The sequence below is a fragment of the Mus musculus genome, chromosome 10, assembly GCF_000001635.26.
Source record: "Mus musculus strain C57BL/6J chromosome 10, GRCm38.p6 C57BL/6J".
Lineage (NCBI taxonomy): Eukaryota > Metazoa > Chordata > Mammalia > Rodentia > Muridae > Mus > Mus musculus.
Genome location: NC_000076.6, coordinates 30,602,567 through 30,628,669, shown reverse-complemented (window position 1 = coordinate 30,628,669; position 26,103 = coordinate 30,602,567). Strand labels below are relative to the sequence as shown.

The 26,103-nt window shown below is 39.4% G+C and overlaps 1 protein-coding gene and 1 long non-coding RNA gene across 3 annotated transcripts; both read left to right on the top strand.

Annotated features, from left to right (window-relative positions):
- Positions 1 to 5,139: 5,139 nt before the first annotated feature.
- On the top strand, positions 5,140 to 25,475 carry Hint3 (histidine triad nucleotide binding protein 3). Of its 2 annotated transcripts, XM_006512823.3 has the most exons (6): positions 5,140 to 10,467; positions 13,840 to 13,957; positions 15,288 to 15,392; positions 16,953 to 17,022; positions 18,227 to 18,353; positions 20,247 to 25,475. In XM_006512823.3, exons 1-6 carry the CDS (start codon positions 10,318 to 10,320, stop codon positions 20,277 to 20,279), a joined length of 603 nt encoding a protein of 200 aa, XP_006512886.1. In that variant the 5' UTR covers positions 5,140 to 10,317; the 3' UTR covers positions 20,280 to 25,475. The 2 variants fall into 2 exon arrangements, with proteins under 2 accessions (XP_006512886.1, NP_080074.1); NM_025798.3 differs by lacking the exon at positions 15,288 to 15,392 and having other exon boundaries at positions 10,304 to 10,467; positions 20,247 to 20,463.
- Gm20300 (predicted gene, 20300) lies at positions 22,036 to 25,475 on the top strand. The gene has a single exon (NR_045008.1). It is a non-coding gene; the product is annotated as a predicted gene, 20300 (long non-coding RNA).
- Positions 25,476 to 26,103: the final 628 nt, after the last annotated feature.

Below are 26,103 nucleotides of genomic sequence, written 5' to 3'. Positions count from 1 at the left end.
CTTGAGAAATAACCCTCACTATTACCAGGTATTCCTCGTGACTCTTGTGACTTTGCACTTCCTTGTGACTCTTAACTGGTATTTTTGGTATTTTCCAACAACGCCCTCCCCACCTCCTTGAGTTGTGGTTTCTTCCTTTAAATACCCCTTATCCAGCTTCTCGGGGCGCCACCGTCCTCTACCCCTTCACCCCTTCGTGGTGTATGACCATGGGCCCGAGAGCACTCTTGAATAAAAATACTCTTGCAGTTTGCAGCAAGACCTTTCTTATGGGTGATTTTGGGGTGTCGCCTCTCCTGAGTCAGAACGTGGGGGAGTCCTCACGTTGTGGGTCTTTCAAAACATCTACTTTCCTCCTCGTTGTGGATGGCTATCCTTTCATGCAATACTTTTTTTTTAAAGTTATTTATCTTTTTCTAAATTCTTTTTTCTTTTTTTTTTTTACAGTCCAGTCTTTATCCCCCCTCCCAGTCTGTCCTTTGACTGTTCCACATCCCCACCTTCCCCTCCTCACCAACACACACAAACACACACACACACACACACACACACACACACACACACACACACACACACACACACACACAGTTAGTCCAGACCTGGAAGTTCTTAAATTTAAGCTGGGTGGGTGGTAGTGGGGCATGCCTTTAATCCCAGAACTTTGAGGCAGGCTGATCTCTACAAATTTGACACCAGCCTGGACTACACCTTGAATTCTAGGACAGCAAATGCTACACAGAAATACCCTGTCCCAGCCTCAAAACAAAACATCAAAAGAGGGGGAAATTGTAGTGTTTTCTCACTCTTTGACTTTCAAATTCTAAGAAGGTGAGGCAGGAAAAACCTGAACAGGCTAAGGCAGTGATATTAGCATATGAAAAGAACAGAGGAAGCTTAAGACCTTCCCCACCAAAGCCTGGCCTGCTGCAGATACAGCATGCATGAGAAGACTGGCACCATGCAAATGCCAGAACTATTTCTAGCCCTTCAGACAGGAAGCCATTGATCTTCTAGCTCTGGCCTGCTTCCTCTCTTGGAAGTGTGTTCTTTCTTAACAAATTGTTCCTGCTTCCACGGGTCTCTGCCCAGCTTTTTGTTCCAGGACACAATATCTGAATATCCCCAATGGTGTATAAGTGTCCACCACTCTCAAATATCCAAGGCTAACAGAAGTACAATTCTGATACTTCTCTCCTCATTAAAGTTTTGTTTGGAGACAGAGAAGGGGTCCTGATGATGAATGAGGGTCTACCCACAGTGATTTTCAAGCTGGCTAGTTTCTAACTAGCTTCCTAGACATGTCTACTGTGAGTGAAAGGTTTCAGAATTAAGACAAGCCCACCAACTCTTTCTACATTCTACTGTCCACTGCAAACACAAACAGTGTCAGACGCAGATGCAGTAGCTCAAGAGTTCACCTCCACCAGAAATGCTTAGAGATTTCCCTGAAAATGACTGCAATCTTCTATATCAGGGTAGACCATTTCCAACACTTATGGAATGAGATTATTCTTAAAAGCAGAGACTTATTAAATGAAATGAAGGAAGCTTATATGAAAATCTGAATTGAAAAACTGTTAAGATGTTTTTCTGATGACAAAAGTAATTAATTTTTATTGATGAAAATAAGTTATATAAAGAAGCACATTCTTCTAAATTTATCTTTTATAGAGACTGCCATGTAATACACCCTCATGAGTCCTTATGTACTTTTAACATTGCATCACACTGAGCTTAGTTAGCGTCTTGGAACCTACTCAGCATGGGCTTTTATCATAGCTTTTATCATAGTTGAGTGGATAAAAGCTCACACTTCTACAAGTTGCTTAGGTTTGGATCTGACAAGCCTGGCTGGGAGGGCACACTTGCAAGCTTTATTGTTTCACTATTAGTTGTCTCACTATTAGTGAGCATTTTAAACAGATAGGTAATGGGCTTAGCGTTGCCATATTGCTTGCCATCAGACAGGATCAAAAGTCTGTGACAAAGACCAAGGATTAACTGTGAAGGACTAGGAGCCTGACACTTAGAAGGGAAATGCAAAGAAAACATATAAAGGGCTTAGGGACAACAAGAAAACCACAGTAGGTATATTAAAAATAGAGTGAATAATTTAAAAAAATGTTCCAAATGCTGCCAATAGGCTCTTCTCACGGGTCTGAGAAAAGAATAGAGAACTAAACATTTAGTTTGGGTGTCAGGAGTGTTGGTGGGGTAATAGTTCTGAAAAGGCGTAAAAGTTGAGAATGGAAAGAGGAGTGGAGACCGGGATGCTTTGCTCAGGAAGACTTCCTGCTGAGGGCTATGGCAACAAGCTCAATTGGTAAAGCACTTGCTGTGCATGGGCAAGGGCTTGAGTTTGGATCCCCAGAATTTACGTAAAATCTGCACACAGTGGTGGGTACACATAACCCAGTGGTGGTGGGCTCTGACAAGAGGATACCAGGGGTTCACTGGCCAGAGAGTTTAGCTAAAACTAGACTGAGTTTTAAAACTGAGTGAGACTCAGTGACTCTGTCTCAAAAAATATAGACAGTGGCAGAGGAGGCCGTAGAACTTGGGCATCCATATCTGCCTCTACTGGCTGGCTACTGTACTTCACCATATACCTATATAAAAACAAAACAAAGCAAAACAAACTTTGTGCAAATACAGAATGTGCTTTGGACTAGGGAATAGGGGTTGCTGGGGAAAGTAAAGTTAGAAAAAAACAAGTAAACAAACAAAAAAGAGAAGTTATAGGATGCTTGCAAGTAGTGATGAGCCACTGAGAGAACAAAACTAAAGATGCCCAGCACAACGAGAGAATTTCTGAAGTGATATTCTTGAGTGGGCAGGGAAGGACAAGATCTAGCATGTAAATAGGAAATTAACTTTCATGTGATCACAGACTGTGTTTGAAAATAGTCAGGAAGCCAAAGGTATGTGTCATCTGTTTTGGAGGGAGTTTGAGCTCTTCTAATTGCTTTAGTTCTCGCTGTCATTGCTCCTGTCAGTTACAGGAAGTGGCATGTCCTTCCCTCATAAAGTTATATACTCTCCTAACCTTTCCCCTCCCATCAGTGCTCCTACATCAGGAGTGTCACATACATTTTTCTGTATATGACATTTGTTTACCTATAACCTCACAATTCTGAATGCAGTTATAAAATGAATCTCTCCCAGTTTTGCTGTGAAAAATAGCACTTCAGAATTATTTGATTTTTAATAAGTCTGAATATATTTCCATAGATTTATTGACTATACTTTTTACTAATTATGTTCATCTTGGTTGCTTAGGTTTGTATGTGTGTGTGTGTGTGTTATATTTTAAATTTTATTAATATTTGGCATTTCGAGACAAAGTCATGCAACACAGGCTAGCCTTGAACTCATTATGTAGCCCAGGTTGGTCTTAAATTCAGTGTTCCTCTTGCCTTAGTCTGCCTCTTTTCTCTTTCCCACTTCCCTCTCTCTCCCTCCCCTTCCTTTCATCTCTAGCTCAGTTTAATCTCTAATTCAAAATCCTCCTTGCTTAGCCTAAAGAAGCCAGGAAAATCCACATTCACACCATACCTAGCTACTTCACCGAAATATTTACAGCAGATTTTCAATTTGATCTAATTGTTTCCTAAAATACTGTCCTATGCTAGAATTAATTTTATTTCTCATGCAAAATATATTTACCCAAATTTTCTTTCATTGATGGTTTTGGCATTTATAGAAACCTAAAAAAAAAAAAAAAGCTTTACTTTAAATCAGTAGGTAATTTATTTCATGGACTCTATTTTGAGCACATGGAAAACACTTAGCATCTCTCTGAGATAAGAAACCCAAGGAAACTCTAGACAAAGGTTTGGATGTTATTTGGACTGGGACTTTCATCTTTGGCAGTTTGCCAGGGAACAGTTCTACTTAGAAGACTACTATTAATTGACATTTGAAGCTATAATTAGAGAAAAACAAATTATTCATTTGCAGTCCAATGAGAAAGGTGAACCTACAAAAAAGTAAAGTTTAGATTATCAAGAAAATGTATATTTCCGAACTGTAAAATCTACCATCTAGTCATTCAAGCAATTAGTGTTTTGCTACTGTGTGCCAGATGCTCCCCTGAATGTTACAGCAAAGAAGGCCACATGCCACATGTAGGCAATTTGCATTCTAATGGCAGGAGGCACAGGGTGCATTTACAAAGTATCTGTCAGACAAGGGCTGCAAACTGCATACCACCAGGAAATAATATAGCAGTGTCTGAGCAGATGAATGAAGTTCTCTACACTAGACTGGAAACTAGAGCAGCAGAAGATAGAGGAAGAGAACCTGAGGCACAGGACTGTTCGCTGTGAAGAATGGAAGTCTCTCGTAGATGGGCTCAGATGACAAGTATTCTTGGCAACAGTCACTTTCCTCAACCACCCCGGCCTCTCACCTTGCGTTTATTACTGTACCTCAGTCTCTGATATCCTTTGGGTACTGCCTCTTTTTTTTTCTAAAGTTTTATCTTTGGTCTATTCATACTTGCTGCTTCCAATTGCTTTCTTGCCTTTCTTTCTTAAAGCATCTGGAATCTGGCTTAGAGAAAGCTCCACCCTAAACTTTTTTTTTTCTCTCCCAACTTTTATCTTATAGTTGATCAAGCTCTCCAGCTTAAAACACTGTTTCAGCCTCAGGACTCAGTTGATACTCTCCCCGTTTCTCATTATTTATTTACTTATCTTTGTTTACTTACTTTTGCACTTAACCTTTTCTCATTTCTATGATCTCATAAAGCTTCAATAGCCCAAGCTTAGTCTTTGGAAAGGTTTTTTCTTGGTGATCTCTTCTAATTTGGTGGATGTAAGTCCTGTACTTTGAAGATTCTAAAACTTCTATCTCTAGCTTGGACTTCTCTTTTGAAACTCAAATATCCAGTTATTTATCATGTCACTTAAATGTCAGATTGGCATGGCAGATTGTGTTATTTTTTTTTAAGGTTACCTTTTCAGTGCTGTAATTATATTTATTCTGATGAGGTCAGGTTCAGTTATGCAATTTACATGTGGATGCAACTGGCATAATGAATTTCTGAGAAGCGTCTTAGTCCATCTCATTTGCAATAACAACAATCAAGGCTAAGTTTTTTTTTTTTTTTTTTTTTTTTTTTTTTTTTTTAATAAGCAAAGAGATACCATTTAGTTCAAATATCTGGAAGTGCCAGAGCATGACAGTAAACATCCAGGAGGGTGTTAGTACATGCCTATATTCCCAGTACCCAGAAGGCTAAGGTAGAAAAGTTGTCCTGGCTCACATGCATTTGAGACTAACTTGACCTGCACAAGTTCCAGGCCATCAAGAGCTATATAGCTAGATCTTGAAAAACAAGGAAGGAAGGAAGGGGAGGAGAGGGAGAGGAGAGGGAGAGGAAACACTCAGGTGTCCAGGTAGGGAAGGAAACCCAAAAAGAAATGAAAATGAAAATCAGGTTTAGGAGCTGGCTGTAGAGATGGCTCAGAGGTTAAGAACACCTGCAGTTCTTCCAGAGGTCCTGAGTTTAATTCAATTATATGGTGTCTCATAGCCATCTATACTGTGATATGATGCCCTCTTCTGGCATATAGGCATACATGCAGGCAGAGTACTCTATACATAGTAAAGAAACCCTAAATAAATTTTAAAAAAGAAAGAAAGAAAGAAAGAAAGAAAGAAAGAAAGGAAAGGAAAGAAGGAAAGTAAGGAAGAAAGGAAGGAAGAGAGGAAGAAACAAAGGAAGGAAGGAAGAAAGGAAGGAAGGAAGGAAGGAAGGGAGGAAGGAAGGAAGTAAGAAAGGAAGGAAGAAAGGAAGAAACAAAGGAAGAAACAAAGGAAGGAAGAAAGGAAGGAAGAAAGGAAGGAAGGAAGGAAGGAAGGAAGGAAGAAGGAAGAAAGGAAGGAAGGAAGAAAGAAGGAAGAAGAAAGAAAGGAAGGAAGAAAGAAAAGGAAGGAAGAAACAAACAAAGAAATGAAGGAAGGAAGAATGGAAGAAAGAAACAAAGAAATGAAAGAAGGAAGGAAGAAAGGAAGAAAGGAAGGAAGAAAGGAAGGAAGGAAGAAAAACAGGTTTAGATTGACTTAGTTTATCTGGATCAGATATCAGGTAGTCTAGTGCAGGTGGTTCATTGTCAGAATATTAAAACAGTAGAAATTGGGAAAGGTTTCCAGGTAAGAATCATTCCAATTCCAGGTACTCAATAAAGCTTAAAGTATGACTACATAGAAACGTCTTTACAAAGTACATGTGACCATGAAGGTGGGTTCTATAGCTGAATGGCCTAGAATCTAATGTGGTCTCTGAGATAGCATAGAGGTTAGCAGGTCATAAAGCACAGGTGACATCTCCCCTAAGGATAGGGTTTATTGGGTTTGTTTCATCATTACAGTTCATCGTCTAAGGAAGTCAAAACAAGAACCCGAACAAGAACCTGGAGCAGAGGCCATGGAGAAGTGCTGCTTACTGGCTTGCTCCACATGGCGTGTTCAGCCTTTCTTATAGAAACTTGGACCACCTCCCTGCAGTGGGCTGTGCCCTTTCACATCAGTTACTAATGTTAAAATATGACCTACAGGCCTGCCTACAGATCTTATAGAGGGATTTTCTCAACTGAGGCTCCATTCCTTGGTGGGCTGCAGTCAAGTCACAAAGTCACACCATGCATCTGATTTAAGGCATGAGTTTGGGGGGTGGGGGGTGGAGATTGAAAGTCTTGAACTGGGGACATGAGAGAGAGAGATAGACAGACAGAAAGAATGAATAAGACAGAGGTGTAAGGGGAGGTGCCGATACTAAGGTCTATTTCCCTAATTGGTTGTTGATTTGTTAATAAAGAAGACCAGGAGCCATTTGCTGGGTGAAAGGTACAAGTGGGACTTCCGAGTCCCAAGAAGAAAGGCATATGAGGGAAGAGAGGGGCTTTTCAGCTATGCCTTGGAGGAAAAGGGACACTGAAATCATGTAAGGCCTTGGGACAGCTGGTCCCTGCTATGGGAGGGTAGCCAAGGATGTGGAGGAGAGATGGGGATAATTAATTGATGAGGGCATGCCTTTTTAGGCAGGAGATTCTGTGTGTGACCAGAAACTGTCACAAAAGGCAAGCTGAAAAGTGACAAACTGTATTTTTTATGCTCAGATGCAATGGTGGGGCTGGTAATGCAACCCATCCTGGGACAAGGGTCATGGGAGTGGGCTGGTGGTGCAGTCTACTCCCTGAGCAAGGAGGGTAGAGAGTGAGAGATGCCAAGTCAGTGCTGGCAGCCTGGCAGAAGCCAGAAGGAACAAAGGGAGCCAGGAGGGGTCAGAGCCCCATCGCAGCTCCTGGGCAAAGGCAGTATTGTGTTTCTAAAACTACCGGCAACACAGAGGGAATGAGAGAGGGGGAGAGAGAGGTGTGGCCAGGGCTTTATATGTGCCATACCTAGTGGAAGTGGGTGATGGCATAAACTACTGTGGCTGAATCACTTAAAGGCAGGTTGACAAAGCAACTAATTTACAATACCCTCTTCTCCAATGATTCTAGGCTGTGTTAAAATGACATAAAACTAGACAGCACATATACCGTTCCTTTATATAAATACCAGAAACAGCTGGCCTGCTATGTATGCAAACAAGACCAAGACATTTATTTATTTATTTCAAGACAGAGTCTAACTATGCAGCTCTGGCTGCCCTGGAACTCACTTTGTAGACCAGGCTGGCCTCAAACTCACACAGACCCATCTGTCTCTACCTCCCAAGTGTTGGGAATAAAGGCATGTACCACTAAGCCTGTAGGGTATTTTTAAAATTAGTGATTGATGTGGGAGAGTGCAGCCCACTGCAGGAAGGTGATCTATAAGTTTCTATAAGAAAGCAGGCTGAGCAAGCCATGTGGAGCAAGCCAGTAAGCAGCACTTCTCCATGGCCTCTGCATCAGCTCCTGTCTCCAGGTTCCTGTTGGGTTCTTGTCCTGACTTCCTTAGATAATGAACAGTAATGGTGGAAAAAAAAAACCAATAAACCCTTTCTTCCCAAAGTTACTTTGTTCATGGTGACTCATTGCAGCAGTGGTGAGCATAACTAGGAGTGTATTTATATAAAGGAAACCTTTTTGGTCTAAGACATTAAGCGTTTTAGAACTCTTACAACGATAAACAGCCTATACCCATCAGCTCAGTTGATATAGCATCTCAAAGTAACATGCCCAGAACAGGATGCCTGATCTTCCCTGACCATCCCACATCTGTTAGTCCCACAGTTTTTCACCTTGGTAAATGGCAGCTTCAGCCTTCCAGTTATTAGACCAAAAATTCTTATTGTAGTCCTTGACTACTATAGAGTAGCAGAGTTACTGCTGGTACATATATGAACAGGAACAAAAGATAATTTCTGTAGAGACTGCACTCATTGGAGATGAAGGAGTAAAAATAAATATATACCCTAAGTTAAATGCATAGGGTTAACATATATGTAGCATGCTACTATATAATTTTAAGTATGTGGGAAAGGACTTGCAATAGAAAAAAAATAGAGAAAGCTAAAGAGGAAGGAAGGGGCTAGACCACGGTTGCAAGGTTAGTCAGAGTTGGCCTTACTGAGGAAGAAACATTTTGTCAAGGAAGAGAGAACTGAAAAACTTTTGCCCTATAATAACTGTGTGCAAACATCTATCCCAAGACAACACCCATATGGAAGCATACAGACAGGGCCCTAAATGCTTAATTCACAATATCAGGCTCTGGTGTTTGTTATAGCCATCCCCACCTGCCCCCATACAAGGCTCCTGACCCTTACCACTCATAGCCTTTACTAAAAAAGCACTTCTGTTTGTGACTGTGCAACTCTCATAACTCAAAAGTGTTTTCCCGTGGGATCTGAAAATCATTCTTTTATTCATCAGACTGTTGTGAAATGTCTATGGGAACATTTCCACTATGATAGCACCAAGAATAAAGGATGAAACTCCTGTCCTTACCAAAGCCAAAGTCAACTCAAAAGCTTTCAATATCAAACAAGCAGTTATGAAAGGCATCTACAGATCACCCCCCCCCCCACCATGGCCCAAGAGGCAGCCCAAGTACTCAAGTACCTACATGGATAAAGACATACAGCTACTGTGTGTGTGCATGCATACACACACCATAAAAAAGCAGCGTGATATGAAAGTGTAAGAACAGACATGGAACATGATAATATTTAAATGTGTCAAAGTCAAATTTTCTGCTTCTGAGTCCTGCCTCAAACTTGTGATGATCTGAGAAGCTATTGTCATGATTGCACACCATATGGTTAACTACAAAGGGAATTAAATGCAACGTGAATGTGCATGTACTCTTACTTAACTTACGTTACTGTTTCAGATTACAAGATAATTCACTTAAAATCACTACTGAGTTTAAAGTCACACTAAGTGTTATTATGGGTTCTAGAACTAGACATTTATTTGAATTTTATCATTTGGGTAAGTGGTAAGAAAATAAGTCTGAATCTGTCTCTTTCTGTAGACCTGTAATAAAATAATCAACCTTGGGAGTTTTCACAATTAGAGAAACAGAGTATTTGGTGCTCAGCAAATGCCATGTATTGTAAAAAGGTGAGATCACATCATACTTAAGAACTGATACTTTTCCGCGCATGATTGTTCCCAAAGGGTTTCTCTCCCTCTCTTTCCTAAATAGCCGGGAATACAAGAGAAAATTGTTACAATGAATCAGGTGACCTGGCAGGGAATTTCTCAATTACTACCTTTTCTCTCCATATGACATATGTGTGATAGGAGACCCTTTCGATTTACATTGTACTATAAACAAAAGCAAACATGTAGAGACCAATTTGGCCGGGTTTGTTTGTTTGGTTTGGTTTCAGATCCTAAAATTACTGTGGCTGAACAAGTAAGTACACAGGAAACTCGGAAATTTCACTTTGCCAAACAAGGCTCTCTATACGTTTGACTCATCCTCTCATACCCTTAAAAGAATCGAATTTCTATACTCTTTTTCTTTTGTAACGGGAGTGTAATACACTATAGGGACGTGAAAGCAATATCCTTTACACTTTAGATGAATGTTACCAACCCCTGGATAGGTCTTCCCGTCAGAAAACGCCTTTGAGCAGTGGGCTCCTGCGGCTGCGCTGCTTTCGTCATCACGGAGCGCCGGGCTTGCCCTCTGATCGTCGCCCTTTTAGAGGCCGAGCTATCTGGTGTGTCCCATACCCAGAGTCTGGCCCTGCGCGTGCGCAGACTCCGTGTCACTAGGCGGGCCACCCTAGGGCGGCGATTCCAGGTGCATCCGCCCGAGGCGGGCCTTGCGCACCTCAGCTGATCCTGACGTCGCCTTTCGGCCGCCATGGCTGAGAAGCAAGCGGGCTTGGTCGGAGAGCCGGATCCCGAGGGGTCCTCGCCTGGGACCTCGGAGTCCTGGAACTATGACAGCAACTGCGTGTTCTGCCGCGTGGCGGCGGGTCAGGAACCCAAAACTGAACTCTTTCACTGTGAGGTGGGCGGCGACAGGCCGGGTGGGTGGGGACCAGGCATCCAATCCCTGCTCGCAGGCTTCTGTCTCTGCAGACGAACTAAACAGTGACTGACTTCTGTCAGGGACCCAGAGGTCTCCAGTGTTGCCTTTGCTGTTCAGTAGGGAGAGATAGCAGTGATAGAGCCCAGCATTCTCGCCTCCCTCGCATGCATTTGCAACACAGCAGCATCCTGTGTCTTTACTTTTATTTTAGGGAGTCTTCCTCTTCTCTAGATAGTAATTTTAAAATTATGTATTCTTCCAGTATCGTTAGAGAGCGTACAACTTGCTGAAAACAGGTCTTGGACGTGGTGAAGAAGTGTGAATTTGACTGAAATGGGCTGGAATGGGGTTTCAGGACTGGGTCTGAAGTCGAACTGATACTTACAGTTAATAGCTTGTAAGAATCTTCCTTATCTACCGTGAGAGCCTCATGAACTACTCCCCTTTTCGTTACAAGATCTCGACAGGGTTCAAACCTGTGCAGATCAAGTGTAGTTAATCATACTTGCTGCGAGATCGGGAGAGCAACAGTCATGTCATGCCTGGAAATTCCAGAAAACTCTCCCTTTCCCCTGGGTCTAACATTTTTACATCTCATCATCCTTCATAAAGAGTTAATCTTTTGAGAGAGATTTATCATCTTGCATTTAAAATTCTTATTACACATATATTCATTGTAAACACAGGAAATGATTGCACTTATATAAGTTGTTGATATATAATTATACAAATAAGAGCAGAGGAAATTATTTGTTTTGGTATAATCAGGGTTGCCAGCATCATGAAGAATTTGTTTGAGGAATCTTTCCAACAAAAGTCAGAGATGATTCTTTGCCTCACAGATCTCTGTATGGTTTTCTTACTGTATTTTTAGAATTCATTTAAGCAAAGGGCATATCACATATTCTTAGCAGGGGGCTTACCAGTACCAAGGGCAGTGTCTTACTCTTTGTGTATGAGTCTCATGGCATTGATACGAATTATTTTTAAGGGGCTCTTAGAAATAGCTGAGTGGTAGTGGTACATGCCTTTAATTCCAGCACTCAGAAAGGCAGAGGCAGAAAGATCTCTCTGTTGGAGGCCAACCTGGTCAATGCAGTGAATTCAAGGACAGCTAAGGCTATGCAGAGAAATCCCTTGAAAAACAAAACAAAAACAAACAAACAAACAAACCAAACAAAAACAGAAAGAAAGAAAGAAAGAAAGCTAGCTAGCTCTTAGAATCGAAAAATGAAACAATGTTTGAGAACCCACAGAAGTGTTGCTATGCCTGAATTCATACTTAGCAATATTAGCTGATTTAATTGCTCTTTTGCTAATTAAAATTGTTAACACCTTAGATACCATGGCTTTAAGATGCTCTTTCAAATGGACTTGCTTGTTTTAGATATAAGGGGACAGTTACTGGGAAGAAATTATTGTAGCTATATAAAAATTAACTTTTGAGAATTATTTGTTAGGAAATATTGGAGGAACTGTTGAAGCAGGTCCTAGAATAGTCTATAAAAATTACAACTGGAACAGCATAGTAGAACATTACACAGGGTAGCTTTTTCTGTTTTGTGCTTTAAAAAAAAAGACTAGCCTAGAAATAATTTCATAGCAGTAGTAATTCTTTACATTCCTTTTAATAGGCATTCAGTGCTTTATTTTATAGTTTTACCAACATTGTTTCTGAGTTAGAGACAATTGGCTTCTCTTCAGTATTTTGCTCTGGGAAGTCATACTGTAAAGAAGCCTGGTGGTGGTGACACATACCTTTCATCCCAGCATTTGGGAGACAGGGACAGGAAGATTTCTGAGTTTGAGGCCAACAAGCTCCAGGATAGTCAGAGCTACACAAAGAAACCTTGTTTTGAAAACCCCAAAAGGAAAGAAAAAAGAAAAACTGGCCAGAGGTGTAGCTCAGTGAACTACCAGAACTTGCCAGGCATGTAAGCATGTTAGGCCCTGGGTTTGACCACCAGCACTACCAAAGGGGAAAAAAAAAAAAAAAGAAAAGAAAAAAAAAAGAAACAAACACACACAAAGATTTAAAAAATACATACATGTATATACACACATTATTTTTGGCACTCTATCTTTGGGATTGGATTTTTTTTCTTTTTTTTTTTTTGGGGGGGGGGTTGGTTTTTTGAGACAGGGAAAAACCAGAGAAAGTGTAGCCCTGGCTGTCCTGGAACTCACTTTGTAGACCAGGCTGGCCTCAGAAATCTGCCTGCCTCTGCCTCCCGAGTGCTGGGATTAAAGGCGTGTGCCACCACGCCCGGCGGATTTTTTTCTCTTAATAATGGTTCAGTAGTACAATAGAAGGCAGTAAAATCACAGAACCATTTTCAGTATTTTAACATCTTAGTAAAAATGCAATTAAAAGCTAACTGAAATATCCAGTTTCTTTGCCTTTAAATTTAAAAAGTTTATCTATCATGTTGGTTTATGTGAACATGTGCATATGTAAAGGCCAGAGATGAGTGTTGGCTGTCTCTTCCTATTGGTGTTCACCTTATTGCCTTAGACTGAACCTGAAGCTTGTAGATTTGGCTAGACATAGTGGCTGAACAAGCCCTCCAGGACCCTCCCACCTCTACCTTCTAGCACTGCTAGGCCACAGACTCTGTGTGGTGCTGGTTCTGAACTTGAGTTGTCAACTTTCATCAGGGATTCATCTCTCCATCTGGAGGCTGGATGGTTTCTTGACCTTTTCTAAAGCATCCCATTGAATGGATCAAAATGGAGTCTCTGTGCTTGGGATCTTTGCTAATTATGGTTAATAGTATGGGCTTGAGGTTCGCATGACACTGAATTTTGTTTCCTGGAACAGAGAATTGATGGGAAGAGTGCATCTAGGAAAATTTGCTGAGGAAGAAAACTGTGTTTATTGACTTAACTTTTGAGTGAAAAAAGCTTAAAGTATGGATGAGAAAATGTATAATAAAATTTAGGAGTGAGATTTCTTTTTCTTTTTTCTCTGTGCAGGGTTTTTTTGTGTAGCCTGTGGGCTGTGCTTGAACTCTCTATAGTCCAGGCTGGCCTGGAATTCACAGAGATCTCCCTGCCTCTGCCTCTTGAGTGCTGGGATTAAAGGTGTGTACCACCACTGCCAGGCTAAGAATGTTTTAATGAATTTTACTTATAATTGTTCTTTGAAATCAGCTTAATATAATATAGCTCATGACAGAAACTAAAGCTTATTATTGTGAATTTAAGTATGGCACAGTTATAAAATTGCTCATTAGGCCTATATTGTAACATAAATGCAATTTCCCAGTGCTTAAGTCACAGCACAGCAGAATAATATTGGGAGATTGGTTTTTTTTTTTAATTTACTAACCAATATGCCTCTCTCTTTAGAATGAAGACCTGGTTTGTTTCAAAGATATCAAACCAGCGGCACTTTATCATTATCTCGTCGTGCCAAAGAAGCATATTGGAAGTTGCAAGGATCTAAACAAAGATCACATAGAAATGGGTAAGAAGATAACAGGGGTATCAAAAGATGGCCTACTCGGCCATCACTGGAAAGAGAGGCCCATTGGTCAGGCAAACTTTATATGTCCCAGTACAGGGGAACGCCAGGGCCAAAAAATGGGAATGGGTGGGTAGGGGAGCGGGGGGCGGGGGGAGGTGGGGACTTTTGGGATAGCATTGGAAATGTAATTGAGGAAAATACGTAATTAAAAAAAAAAGAAAAAAAAGATAACAGGGTTCTTTGTTGCTATATCACATTGAATTCTCTTTAAATATGGCAGTGACAATTAAAAAAGGAAAAAGTCTATTCAAATAATCAAGAATAAAGTAAGACTTCTTGAAACATTCTAGTTAAGAAAACCAAATAGAATTTTTTAAAAAAATGACAGTATACTTTCCATTTATCTGTCACACAGACTTTAATTACTAACTTGTGGCCATTTGTGCATGAATGACCATGCTTGGCTTTGCTTTGTACTTTTAAAGGATGGTTTTCTTGACTTTGAAATTGAAAGATACTGTGGAAAACTATAAGTTGTGATGTATTATGAGCTTATATTGCTTGATAATTTCAGATGCAGATGAATTAGCACCATAGTTTAATAATGAGGTCTTGGTTTGAACTTTTAGCTTCTGAAAAGGAGATTGGAATTTTGTTTCTTTGAGAATTACTCTGTAGTACCTACTCAGTGCTTTCTTTGACTTCTTTCTGATACCTTTTCTTGTTGCCTACTCTCCGGCCCCACTGGGCCATGTTCCCCCTCTAGTACTAGCATCAGTGGGTCACAACACTATGTCCTAGGAGGGTCCCACTGGCTCTGTCCCACATTCCTGTAACCAAACAGATCTGTCATCCTTGCAGTTTGATAACACAATACCCAGTAACCCGGTAAAAACAAGACTCAATGCTTATAGTTAACCAATCAGATTTATATATAAAAAATGCCAATATAATAATTTTAGAACCAATTGATAATCATAAAAGCTGCTCACCTAGGTTAGACAAATTATCCCAATATTCTAACCTTTATGATATCATAACAACCTGTGGCTGGCTATAGCCACTCTGATTCACATCTACCATCTTCCTTTCTCCTCCCTACCCAGAGATGCTCCCTGTCTCTGCAACTCTTAGCGCTGCCTCCCTTTTCCCTGTCCATTCACAGGCCTCCAACTGCCCTAATGTAATTGGCAAGGGAAATCTTGTGACGTATCACCCTTTCTGTTTAATCAAATCAAATCAAATCAAATCAAAACAAACACCAACTCTTGTACTCCCTACTCTGGAGTCAGCCAGCATATCCTTAAGCCAGTAATCAGAGATTTTTCAGTTTATTCCAGGTCTGTTTTAGTGGCCGTTTTCACCAGGGTCTGGGTTAGTTTGGCAGTACTGTATGGCACTCTACAACGGATAAATGAGACTAGACTCTTTAGAGGTAAGAAAAGGCGTAGGAAAAATCTTGCTGATACAGCACTATTGTTCACTAGCTTCTAGGTGACTGAATTACCAGTTTGAAAGTTGTTTCCAAATAATACAAAATTCTGTACTTATTTGTTCTAACCATGTGCTTTAGAACACCTATTATTTATAAACATAGGCTAACGTTTATGCTTATAGACATAATATTTACCCTATGACTGATTGGTTGTGTATCTCTTACTAAAAGTTTCTATTTCATTCTTTGGATATTTACTAGAGATCATATAATCTCTTAGGAAGTTTTATTTTATCTTCAAGGTAGAAGTAACTTCATAGAGATTAGAAGCTCTTCTCATAACTAGTTATTATAGCTGGTGCATATCAGATGTTATAAATATTGATGCTGCTGTCATTATTAATTTCATTGTCTCACCCCCTCTACGCTTCTTATGTGAATATTTTCGTACCAAAATCTTAAAAGTTGTTGCACTTAACTTTTACGTAATTTATAAAGTGAGAAAAATATGTCCATGCAAGGATGTAGTAACAATGTCAAGTCCACGCACTGTTACTGATACTTAATAGAATTCCACTTACTTAAAGAGTTTTGAAGCGTTTTACAGGTTTTGAAGAGCATATGTCCACCCAGGTAGAACATATTCTAAGCTTCAAAATAAAGTTTGTAGCACTTACTGTGCTTGAAATCTTACAAAATAGATTATTTGAAGGCTGTGGAATTAAATTACTTAGCATAGCAGTAAATATTTTATGTTAAGCAGACTTATAGTTAAGTAAATATGCCAAAGAAGAATTTTTAAATGAAATAACATGTTTCTAAATAATTCCAAAATAAGAGGAGAAAATACTGAGTTTATAAATAAATGAAAAGAGAACATATTAAAGTATAAGGAATATAGCTAAAGTACTAGAGGGACATTTGTATCTTGGATGCTAATTTGAGAAAACAAGTGTTAAGGAGCTGGAGAGGCAGCACACTCAGTAGGTAAGCGTGCGTCCTGCTCTTCCAGAGGGCTAGCACCTCACAATTGCTTACCTGTAACTCCAGCTCCAGGGGCTCTAGCTTTCTCCTCTGGCCTCTGTGTGCACTTTCCCTCATGCAGTACACACACACACACACACACACACACACACACACACACACACAAATAAAAATAAATCTTTTTTTAAAAAGAGAAGAAAATGAGTTTCAAAATTAGTAACTTCAGTTTCTACTTAAAGATACCAGAGAATAGGAGGCTGAGGAGATGACTCAGAGGTTAAGGACACTTACTGCTCTCGGAGAGGTCATGGGTTTGGTTTCCAGCACCTACATGGCATCTTATAACTGTGTGTAACTCGAGTTCTATCGGATCTGACACCTATTCTGACCTCTGAGGGCTTTTACATAGTACACAGACATACATTTGGACACATTCATACACAAAAAATAAAAGTAGTTAATTAAAAAATACCAGAGAAACATAGGTAAATATAGAATAAATACTCCAAAGGAAGTAAAGTTTTCGTGAGCTTACTATATCCCGTAGTATAATACAGTTTCTGTCCTGGTTTACAGTCGAGAGCATGGTGGCTGCTGGGAAAACCATGCTTGAGAGGAATAATTTCACTGACTTCACAGATGTAAGGTATGTACGCTGTGAGTAGACGCTAACACTGGTTCTTGACTTTTCTGAAGTGTGTGTCTCATGAGAAAGGAAGCAGTGGCAGAGTTGTGCATCAGGTGCACCACGTCCTCCTGGACGTGAGGATGCAGTTCATTGATGGTATGAACTTAATGAACCCTGTTTTCATGCCTCACCATCTTCCCTAAACTTCCCTAGTAGCTTGGACAGACAAGTCTATACATACAATCGGGAGGTAAAATAGGACAAAAGAGTCCTCCCTTTTTGTCATTCTATATGTTAATGCCTATAAGATTGGGTAAACTGAATTTACTTCTGCAGACCTACATGGTTTAGAAATACATTGTTGGGAATAAGGAGTTGATTTGGTGAGCAAGAGAGCTTGCAGTGCAAGCCCAGGGACCCGAGTGCCTAGAAATCAAGTCAAAGGCCAGCATGGTCTAAGCTTGCCTGAAGTCCAGGATGGGAGCAGAGAGAGGAACTTCTGGGGCTTGCTGGCTTCTGGTATACCTCCAGATTCAGAGAAAGATCCTGTTCCAAGATAGATGATCAATAATGACAGCCAGCCACATATGTACACACATACATACCATCATTAGGCTTCTAGCCTAAAGTTAATTTGAATTTATTGTTTGCTGATCAATAATTAAATGCCTTTCTATTTAAAAGAATGAGCTTATAAATGTTTTATAAATTAGGAAATTATGGACAAATGGCATCTAAATTGTTTTAGTATTTAACAAGAACCTTTTCTGATGACAAAAGCTTGGTTTTTTGTAATAATTGATACTACTATGGAAGTGTTGGTTAGTGTCTGGGTATTGAATTAAAGGCAAAAGCCTGACATCTACTGGCTATGTCTTAAGGTCAATGACCGCTGCCTGAATGTCTAGTACGTTTATATTGAGGCTCATTTACAGGAGCATATCGTTGCAGAATTCTGCTTCTTATGGTAAGTACCAGTGTGACTGGAAATAATGCAGCTCGACATTCTAGAGGTTGCACAAGACTGTCTTGGATAGGTGCTGTGAATTGTCCTCTATGAACTTCAGCGTGAAGGACTTTGGCAATACTTTAGCAGAAAGCAGATAGTAAAAGATCTATGACTGGGAATTGATTCATCTTTGAATAATTTTAATCTTATTTGATTTACATATAATCTCAGACACCTTGAGAAGTAAGTCACCAGTAAACTCTTGTGTTTCAGAATGGGTTTCCATGTTCCTCCATTCTGTTCCATCTCTCATCTGCACCTTCATGTGATAGCACCAGTCAAAGAGTTTGGCTTCTTATCAAAGCTGGTTTACAGGCAGGATTCCTACTGGTTTGTCACAGTAAGTAGTCCTGCCACAGCAACAGCATGCCAACAGATTTAAAGTGTCTGTCCCTTTTTGTTTTCTTTTCTTTTCCTTTCCTTTCCTTTCCTTTCCTTTCCTTTCCTTTCCTTTCCTTTCCTTTTCTTTCTTTTTTCCTTTTTTTTTTTTTTTGTTTTTTTTGGTTTTTTGGTTTTTTGGTTTTTTGTTTTTTTGAGACAGGGTTTCTCTGTATAGCCCTGGCTGTCCTGGAACTCACTGTGCACCACCAGCTGTGCGCCACCACTGCCCAGATGTTTTTGTTTTCTTTATTGTTTTCTTTATTGCACTAGACAAAGAGTTCTGTTTGGCTTGACCACTTATCTTAATAAACTGAACCCAGAATATATATATATATTCAGAAATTTATTTATTTATTTATTCATTTATTTTACACTGAACCAGAATTGTCTTATGCTAGTAGGCAATATTTTCTTCTGGTGATTATCTCAACCCCTGAAATGTGTGTCATTTTGATAAGCCTTGAAATTGGGATCTTTTTACCAGTCTCCTGAGAGAATTGTGATTACAGTGTCATGCTATAATTTCCAGTTCCAAATAATATTTTTAATTTGAGGAATTTTTCTGGGCAATCTGATTCTATAAGATGAGAAGCAGGACAAATATAGAAAAGCAGAGCTTTAAGAATTTAGATCTGGGCTGGTTGGTAGTGGCACATGCCTTTAGTTCTAGCACTTGGGAGACAGAGACAGAGGTAGAGGCAAATAGATGGCTCTGTGTGAGTTTGAGGCCAGCCTAATTTACAGAGCTAATTCCAGGAGAGCCAGGGCTACACTGAGAAGTCCTGTCTCCAAAAACAAGAAAACAAAACAAGGCAAAACAAAAAAATGAATTCAGATCTAGATAAAAATTCTGGCTTTTCTTAATTGAAAGATCATATACAGATAGTTTTAAAAGCTCATGTTCTTTTTGCTTTGCATACTAGGGGACTGAGTGTGGTTCAGTTTTTTTATATTTTCTCTGCTGGTACATATATGCACAGTGTTTCTCCTTACCACATCCCCACCATTGTTGTATGCTTATTATAATCAAAGAACCAATACTGATACATCATCTCTTCCCAAGGTGTTAGCTCACTTCAGGTGCCTCTCCTGTTGCCATATTTCCTGTAGGTTTGGGTAGATGCATGACATGGATCCCACACTGTAGGTCCATACAGAATCATCTTACTTCCTACAAATCCTCTGTGCTTTGCTATCTGTTTTACTCTCCTTCTGTTTCTTAGCTACCACTGATATTTTTAATGTCTCCAAAATTTTCCTTTTTAGAGTTCCTTCCTTCCTTCCTTCCTTCCTTCCTTCCTTCCTTCCTTCCTTCCGTCTGTCCGTCCTTCCTTTTCCCCTTTCTTCTTTCCTTTGTTTTTGTTTATGGTTTTTGAGACAGGATCTCACTGTGTAGGTCTGACTCTCCTGAAACTTAGACTGGGCTGCCCTCAAACTCACAGAGATCTGCATGCCTCTGCAGATCCCCCAGGGCTGGGATTGAGACATGTGCCACAACACTGGGCCTTCAGAATTTCTTATAATTGGAATCTCACATTTGGATATAACATTTTCAGAGTGACTTATGCCATTTATTAATATGATCTTGTTTCTTATAAATCTAGTTTAAGACATTTTTAATATTGCATTTGTTTTTCTTGTAGCTTTTTAATATTTAACATTACTTGGAATCTGCCAGTTTATATTATTTTATTGTAATTTATAGAACTCTTCTATTTTCTTTTTGTAAGGTATTTTTAGAACAGAATAAGACGTTTCTCTCTCTTTGGTGTTACAAGGAAAATTATCTAACAGGTACTGATAACTAGAATGAGCCATATATTCATGGTTTTAAATTTATTTTTTATTACAGGTTGATTACTTGCTTGAAAAACTAAGAAAATAAAAATGTGAACCATGGACAAGTTCCTTACCTGATTCAGAAGAACTGTTGGTTTGTTCTCTTTGCAGGCTAATTGCAGTCTGAGGTTTGCTGACTCATACATGACACTACCACTGAGTAGCCTTACATTTTTTCTGCATATCTGTTTTCTGACATATGCCATAGTTACGTGAAAATTTTCTCACTGACTTCTTTGTTTCTTTTTTTTTTCTTTTTAAACATTTATTTGTTTATTTATGTATATGATTACACTGTAGTTGTCTTCAGACACACCAGAAGAGGGCGTCAGATCACATTATAGATGGTTGAGAGCCACCATGTGGTTGCTAGGAATTGAACTTGAGTTCAGTTGACCTTTGGAAGAGCAGTCAGTGCTTTTTTTTTTTTTAAACACAAATAATTTTTATTTGAAAATATGGTAGATGTGATAAAAGGCTTTTGAAATAATTTCATACTACAATATCTTCCTTAAAATGAATAGAAAAAAGTAACATATACTTCCTCCCCTCCTCCTGCTCCCCAACCCACCCACTCCCACTTTCTGGCCCTGGCATTCCCCTGTACTGGGGCATAAAATCTTCCAAAGACCAAGGGCCTCTCTTCCCAGTGATGGCCGACTAGGCCATCCTCTGCTACATATGCAGCTAGAGACACAAGCTCTGGGGGTGGGGGGTACTGGTTAGTTCAAATTGTTGTTCCACCTATAGGGTTGCAGACCCCTTCAGCACCTTGGGTACTTTCTCTAGCTCCTTCATTGGCAGAGCCTCACAGGAGAGAGCTATCATATGGTCCTGTCAGCAAAATCTTGTTGGTATATGCAATAGTGTCTGGGTTTGGTGGTTGTAATATGGGATGGATTCTAAGAAGGAATGAAGTATCCACACTTTGGTCTTCCTTCTTCTACTTCAGTTTCATGAGTTTTATTGCAAATTGTGTCTTGGGTAATCTAAGTTTCTGGGGTAATATCCACTTATCAGTGAGTGTATATCATGTGTGTTCTTTTGTGATTGGATTACCTCACTCAATAATATCCTCCAGATCCATCCATTTGCCTAAGAATTTCATAAATTTATTGTTTTTAATAGCTGAGTAGTACTCCATTGTGTAAATGGACCACATTTTCTGTATCCATTACTCTGTTGAGGGGTGTCTGGGTTGTGTCCAGCTTCTGGTTATTATAAATAAGGCTGCTATATAGTGGAGCATGTGTTCTTATTACAAGTTGGAACATCATCTGGGTATATACCCAGGATTGGTATTGCTGGATCCTCCGGGTAGTACTATGTCCAATTTTCTGAGGTGCCGCCAAACTGATTTCCAGAGTGGTTGTATCAGCTTGCAGTCCCACCAGCAATGGAGGAGCATCTTAGCCATCTGACTGGTGTGAGGTGGAATCTCAGGGTTGTTTTGATTTGTATTTCCTTGATGATTAAGGATGTTGAACATTTTTTCAGGTGCTTCTCAACCATTCTGTATTCTTCAGTTGAGAATTCTTTGATTTGCTCTGTACCCCACTTTTTAATAGGGTTATTTGGTTCTCTGGAATCCTATTTCTTGAATTCTTTATATATATTGGATATTAGTCCCCTATTGGATTGAGGGTTGGTAAAGATCTTTTCCCAATCTGTTGGTGGCCCTGTTGGTGGCCCTTTTGTCTTCTTAATATTTTCCTTTGCCTTACAGAAGTTTTGCAATTTTATGAGGTCCCATTTGTCGATTATCAATCTTAAAGCACAAGCCATTGCTGTTCTGTTCAGGAAGTTTCCCCTGTGCCCGTATCTTCAAGGCTTTTCCCCACTATCCCCTCTATAAGTTTCAGTGTCTCTGTTTTTTTTTTGTTTTTTGCTTTTTTTTTTTTTTTTTTTTTGTGGAGTTCCTTGATCCACTTAGACTTGAGCTTTGTACAAGGAGATAGGAATGGATGAATTCGCATTCTTCTACATGATAACCTCCAGTTGAGCCAGCACCATTTGGTTGCTGTCTTTTTTTCCACTGGGTGGTTTTAGCTCCCTTGTCAAAGATCAAGTGACCATAGGTGTGTGGGTCCATTTCTGGGTCATCAATTCTATTCCATTGATCTACCTGTCTGTCGCTGTACCAGTACCATGCAGTTTTTATCACAATTGCTCTGCAGTACAGCTTTAGGTCAGGGATGATGATTCCACCAGAGGTTCTTTTATTTTTGAGAATAGTTTTTGCTATGCTAGGTTTTTTGTTATTCCAGATGAATTTGCAAATTGCCCTTTCTAACTCTGTGAAGAATTGAGTTAGAATTTTCATGGGGATTGCGTGAATCTGTAGATTGCTTTTGTTAAGATAGCTATTTTTACTATATTAATCCTGTCAATCCATGAACACTGGAGGTATTTTCATCTTCTGAGATCTTTAATTTCTTTCTTCAAAGACTTGAAGTTCTTATCATACAGATCTTTCACATCCGTAGTTAGAGTCACACCAAAGTATTTTATATTATTTGTGACTATTGTGAAGGGTGAAGGGACTTGCTGTGGTGGGAGTACTGGGTTCTGATGATGCCAAGTGGTATTGGTTCCTCCTGTTAGTAAGATTCTTATGTTTGCCTTTCGCCATCTGGCAATCTCTGGTGTTAGATGTTCTAACTGTCTCTGGGTATAGCTTGTTCCTCATGTGAGTCTGTTAGCCTCTCTCAGCACTCCTGGGAGACCAGCTCTCTCCTGAGTCCCAGGGGTCAGCAAGCTCTTCTCTGTTGGGAAGGTGCACAGAGGTCTGAGGATCAGCTCAGCCTCCTGGCTGAAGGCCCGAAGGGACCTTCCCTGTCCAGTAAGCTCTGTGGCTTCTGTGACCCACGTGATCTCCTGCTTGGACCAGCCTCAGAGAGATCCTGGATAGAAAATAGCAGTCAGTGCTCTTAACCACTGAGCCATCTCATCAGCCCGACTTCTTTGTTTTAGTGCTCAGTTGTATAAGGTTTTTTGCTTAAGATACTATAGCTAAAAGCCCATTTAATACAAATTCTGCTAATTAAGATGCATCCTATTTTTAATTCAAGTTTCATTTATTAATGGTAATAATAATAGTTTGTGATGAATTAACTGGCATAAAAATTTTGAACCTTTTTTACAGTGAAGGAGAAAACTTGGCCACTTTATGATAATTCTGTAGTCTTATACATAAATTTTCGAAATAAAGAATACCATGCCACCAATATTGTCTTATCACGATGATAGAAGCAGTTATGTATGTGTCATTTTAACTTGTTTCACACACACACAAACACACACACACACACACACACACACAACTTGTTCATTTCCTCTTAGCCATAGGGAAGAGATTCTCTGAATCACTCAGTGAATACACAAAACCCAGGATAGTACCAAAACCCATAATATATCCTGTGCTTTTTCATTATATGCATACCATACATAGATAGTTTATAACAAGCATAGAAAAGATTAATAACAATGTTAATAAAATAAAAGTTACAACAGTTTACAATTAAAACAATGCCAATGTGCATGATTGTACTTGGTTGCCTTATTAAATTGAATATAGCCACTCTGATACTATGACAGTTAATCTAGTAACTGCAGCAGGTACTATAATTGAGTAATGTATATACACTGTGTGGATGGCTCTCAGCCCAGGTGGGATAGAGACAAATGATGTGAGATTTCATTTTTATGTCCAGATCTGCATGTAATTTATGATATGTGGATTGTTTATTTCTGGCATTTTCATTTACTATTTGGTATTAACCATAGGTAACCGAAACTATAAAAGTTAGGTCACAAACGCTGAAGGTCTAGGTAAGAGGCAACTACGTAAATGTACTTCTAAATGAGTGTTTATAATAACCAGCAACAGTTTTTGTTATTTTAACAAGAAGAAATGTGCAGTTTTCCATGTCAGGAGACAAGGAAGAAGCACAAATTAGTAATATATGAAAAGTGACAGAAATTGTTGTCATATGGTATGTTTTTTATCAAAAGAAAATGAAAGTAAATAGTGGTTTGATCAACACTTACAAAAAATACTCGATTTGAAATAGAGACACAGATAAAGAAGTTTACCTTGATAGCATACTGCTAATACTATTGGCATATCATTCAGTGATAGAGTTTTTTGGGAGTTGTTCTGGAGGTCTCATCAGACACAGTAGTGAGTGAAGAGAGGTTGAGGTGGTGAAAGCCAATTCTACAATGTGCCAATGTCTAGTAGTGTTGTGCCTGCATGCACCAAGAAAGAAGCATAAAGATCATAGAGATCCACTAAGATTTCTGGGGTTTTTTGATTGTTTGTTTTGGCATACTATTTTGCAATTTTAAGTAACACACCATTTATTGCAGTGCTGGATTATAATATCTATAGTTAAGTGTTGTGTAGTATGATTAAAATTCATTAATTTAGCAAATAATTTTTAATATTTAATGAGCAACAAACACACTGGGATCCAGGACTAAAGAAATAATACCATTCATCCTATGTTTGGTTACCGATGCTATGGGACTAAGACAAAAATAATTTATTAAATCTTAGTGTGTTATGAAGTGTGGTAATGTCCAGACGAGTGGCCAGGAGACCTCTGATAAGAATATGTAGTAGGTAGCAGATATTGAAATTCAAGGCTCAGTGTTAGGCAGACTGATGATGGGAAAGCCGAAAACCTTGAGTTCTGTTTCCACTGTTAATTCATACAAACTTCTAAATGTCAGTTTACTCACTAGAAATAGAGTAAGGGTCTGTGAGTTCTCAAAATTAGATTTATAGGTTTTACAACACTGCCTTGTGTAATAGCTTTCTGATTATTTATATAGCTGACAATTTTTTCTATAGTAGTAAAAATATGACAAACTTTGGGAAAAGTGCAATCTTTGAATGTTTTTCCGCTGTGAATTTGCAGTGATGCAATTGGTCCCATGAATGATAGTACAGGGAAGGTGGTTAAGGGGTAATTAGCCGGTTGATTCTGTTTGTATAGGTCTATACTGTCTCACAGGGGCGCAGGGATGTGTTGCTTACTGCTAGGTGAGGAAACCCTGACGGACCACCTGTGTGGGATCTCTGGACCTCTGGACAGGTGCAACAAGAAAATGAAGGAGTCTACAAAGTTGTCCTTTGACCTGCACAAATGACCTTTATGTATTGCTCTCCCCATGCCTTGTAAATGGACACATACACTGGTGATAACAAAAATAAAATATAAAATCCTTAAAAGAACATTTTTAGTGTACACTTTCTTCACTCATAAAGATAAATAATCAAATTACAATTAAAATCTATTTAGCCTTTTTGGTAGTGTCCGGTTAAGTGTTATCTATCCATGAAGGCACTTCAAAGCAAAGCTGATTAGTAATGTGACTTAGTCACTGTTGTATTGCTATGAAGAATACAATGACCAAGGCAACTTTTATTTGTGGGCTTGTGAACAGTTGTAGAGGTTTAGTTATCAGCATGATGGCATGCAGGCAGCTCTGGAGCTGTAGATGAGACATGTATCCTGATCCAAAGGCAGAAAGAGACACTGTCTGTTCTGGGCTTTTGAAAGCTCAAAGCCCACTCTTAGTGACACACTTCCTCCACTCTTCTTCATTAAGGCCACCCCTAGTTTTCCTAATCGTTTTCACACAGTTCCACTCCCTGGTGACTAAGTACTCGGACATATGAGTCTGTGGGTGTCATTCTTGTTCATGATGATACTGTTAAGATATGGTCAGGGGCTGGTGAGATGGCTCAGTGGGTAAGAGCACCCGACTGCTCTTCCGAAGGTCCAGAGTTCAAATCCCAGCAACCACATGGTGGCTCACAACCATCCGTAACGAGATCTGACTCCCTCTTCTGGAGTGTC

What these genes read in the sequence shown, in the direction of transcription:
- Hint3 (XM_006512823.3), top strand. Translation starts at nt 10,318, where the DNA reads ATGGCTGAGAAGCAAGCGGGCTTGGTCGGAGAGCCGGATCCCGAGGGG. An exon ending in ACTGACTTCACAGATGTAAG is followed by an intron (nt 17,023 to 18,226) that starts GTATGTACGCTG and finishes CTTGTGTTTCAG; the next exon opens with AATGGGTTTCCATGTTCCTC. An exon ending in ATTCCTACTGGTTTGTCACA is followed by an intron (nt 18,354 to 20,246) that starts GTAAGTAGTCCT and finishes TTTTTATTACAG; the next exon opens with GTTGATTACTTGCTTGAAAA.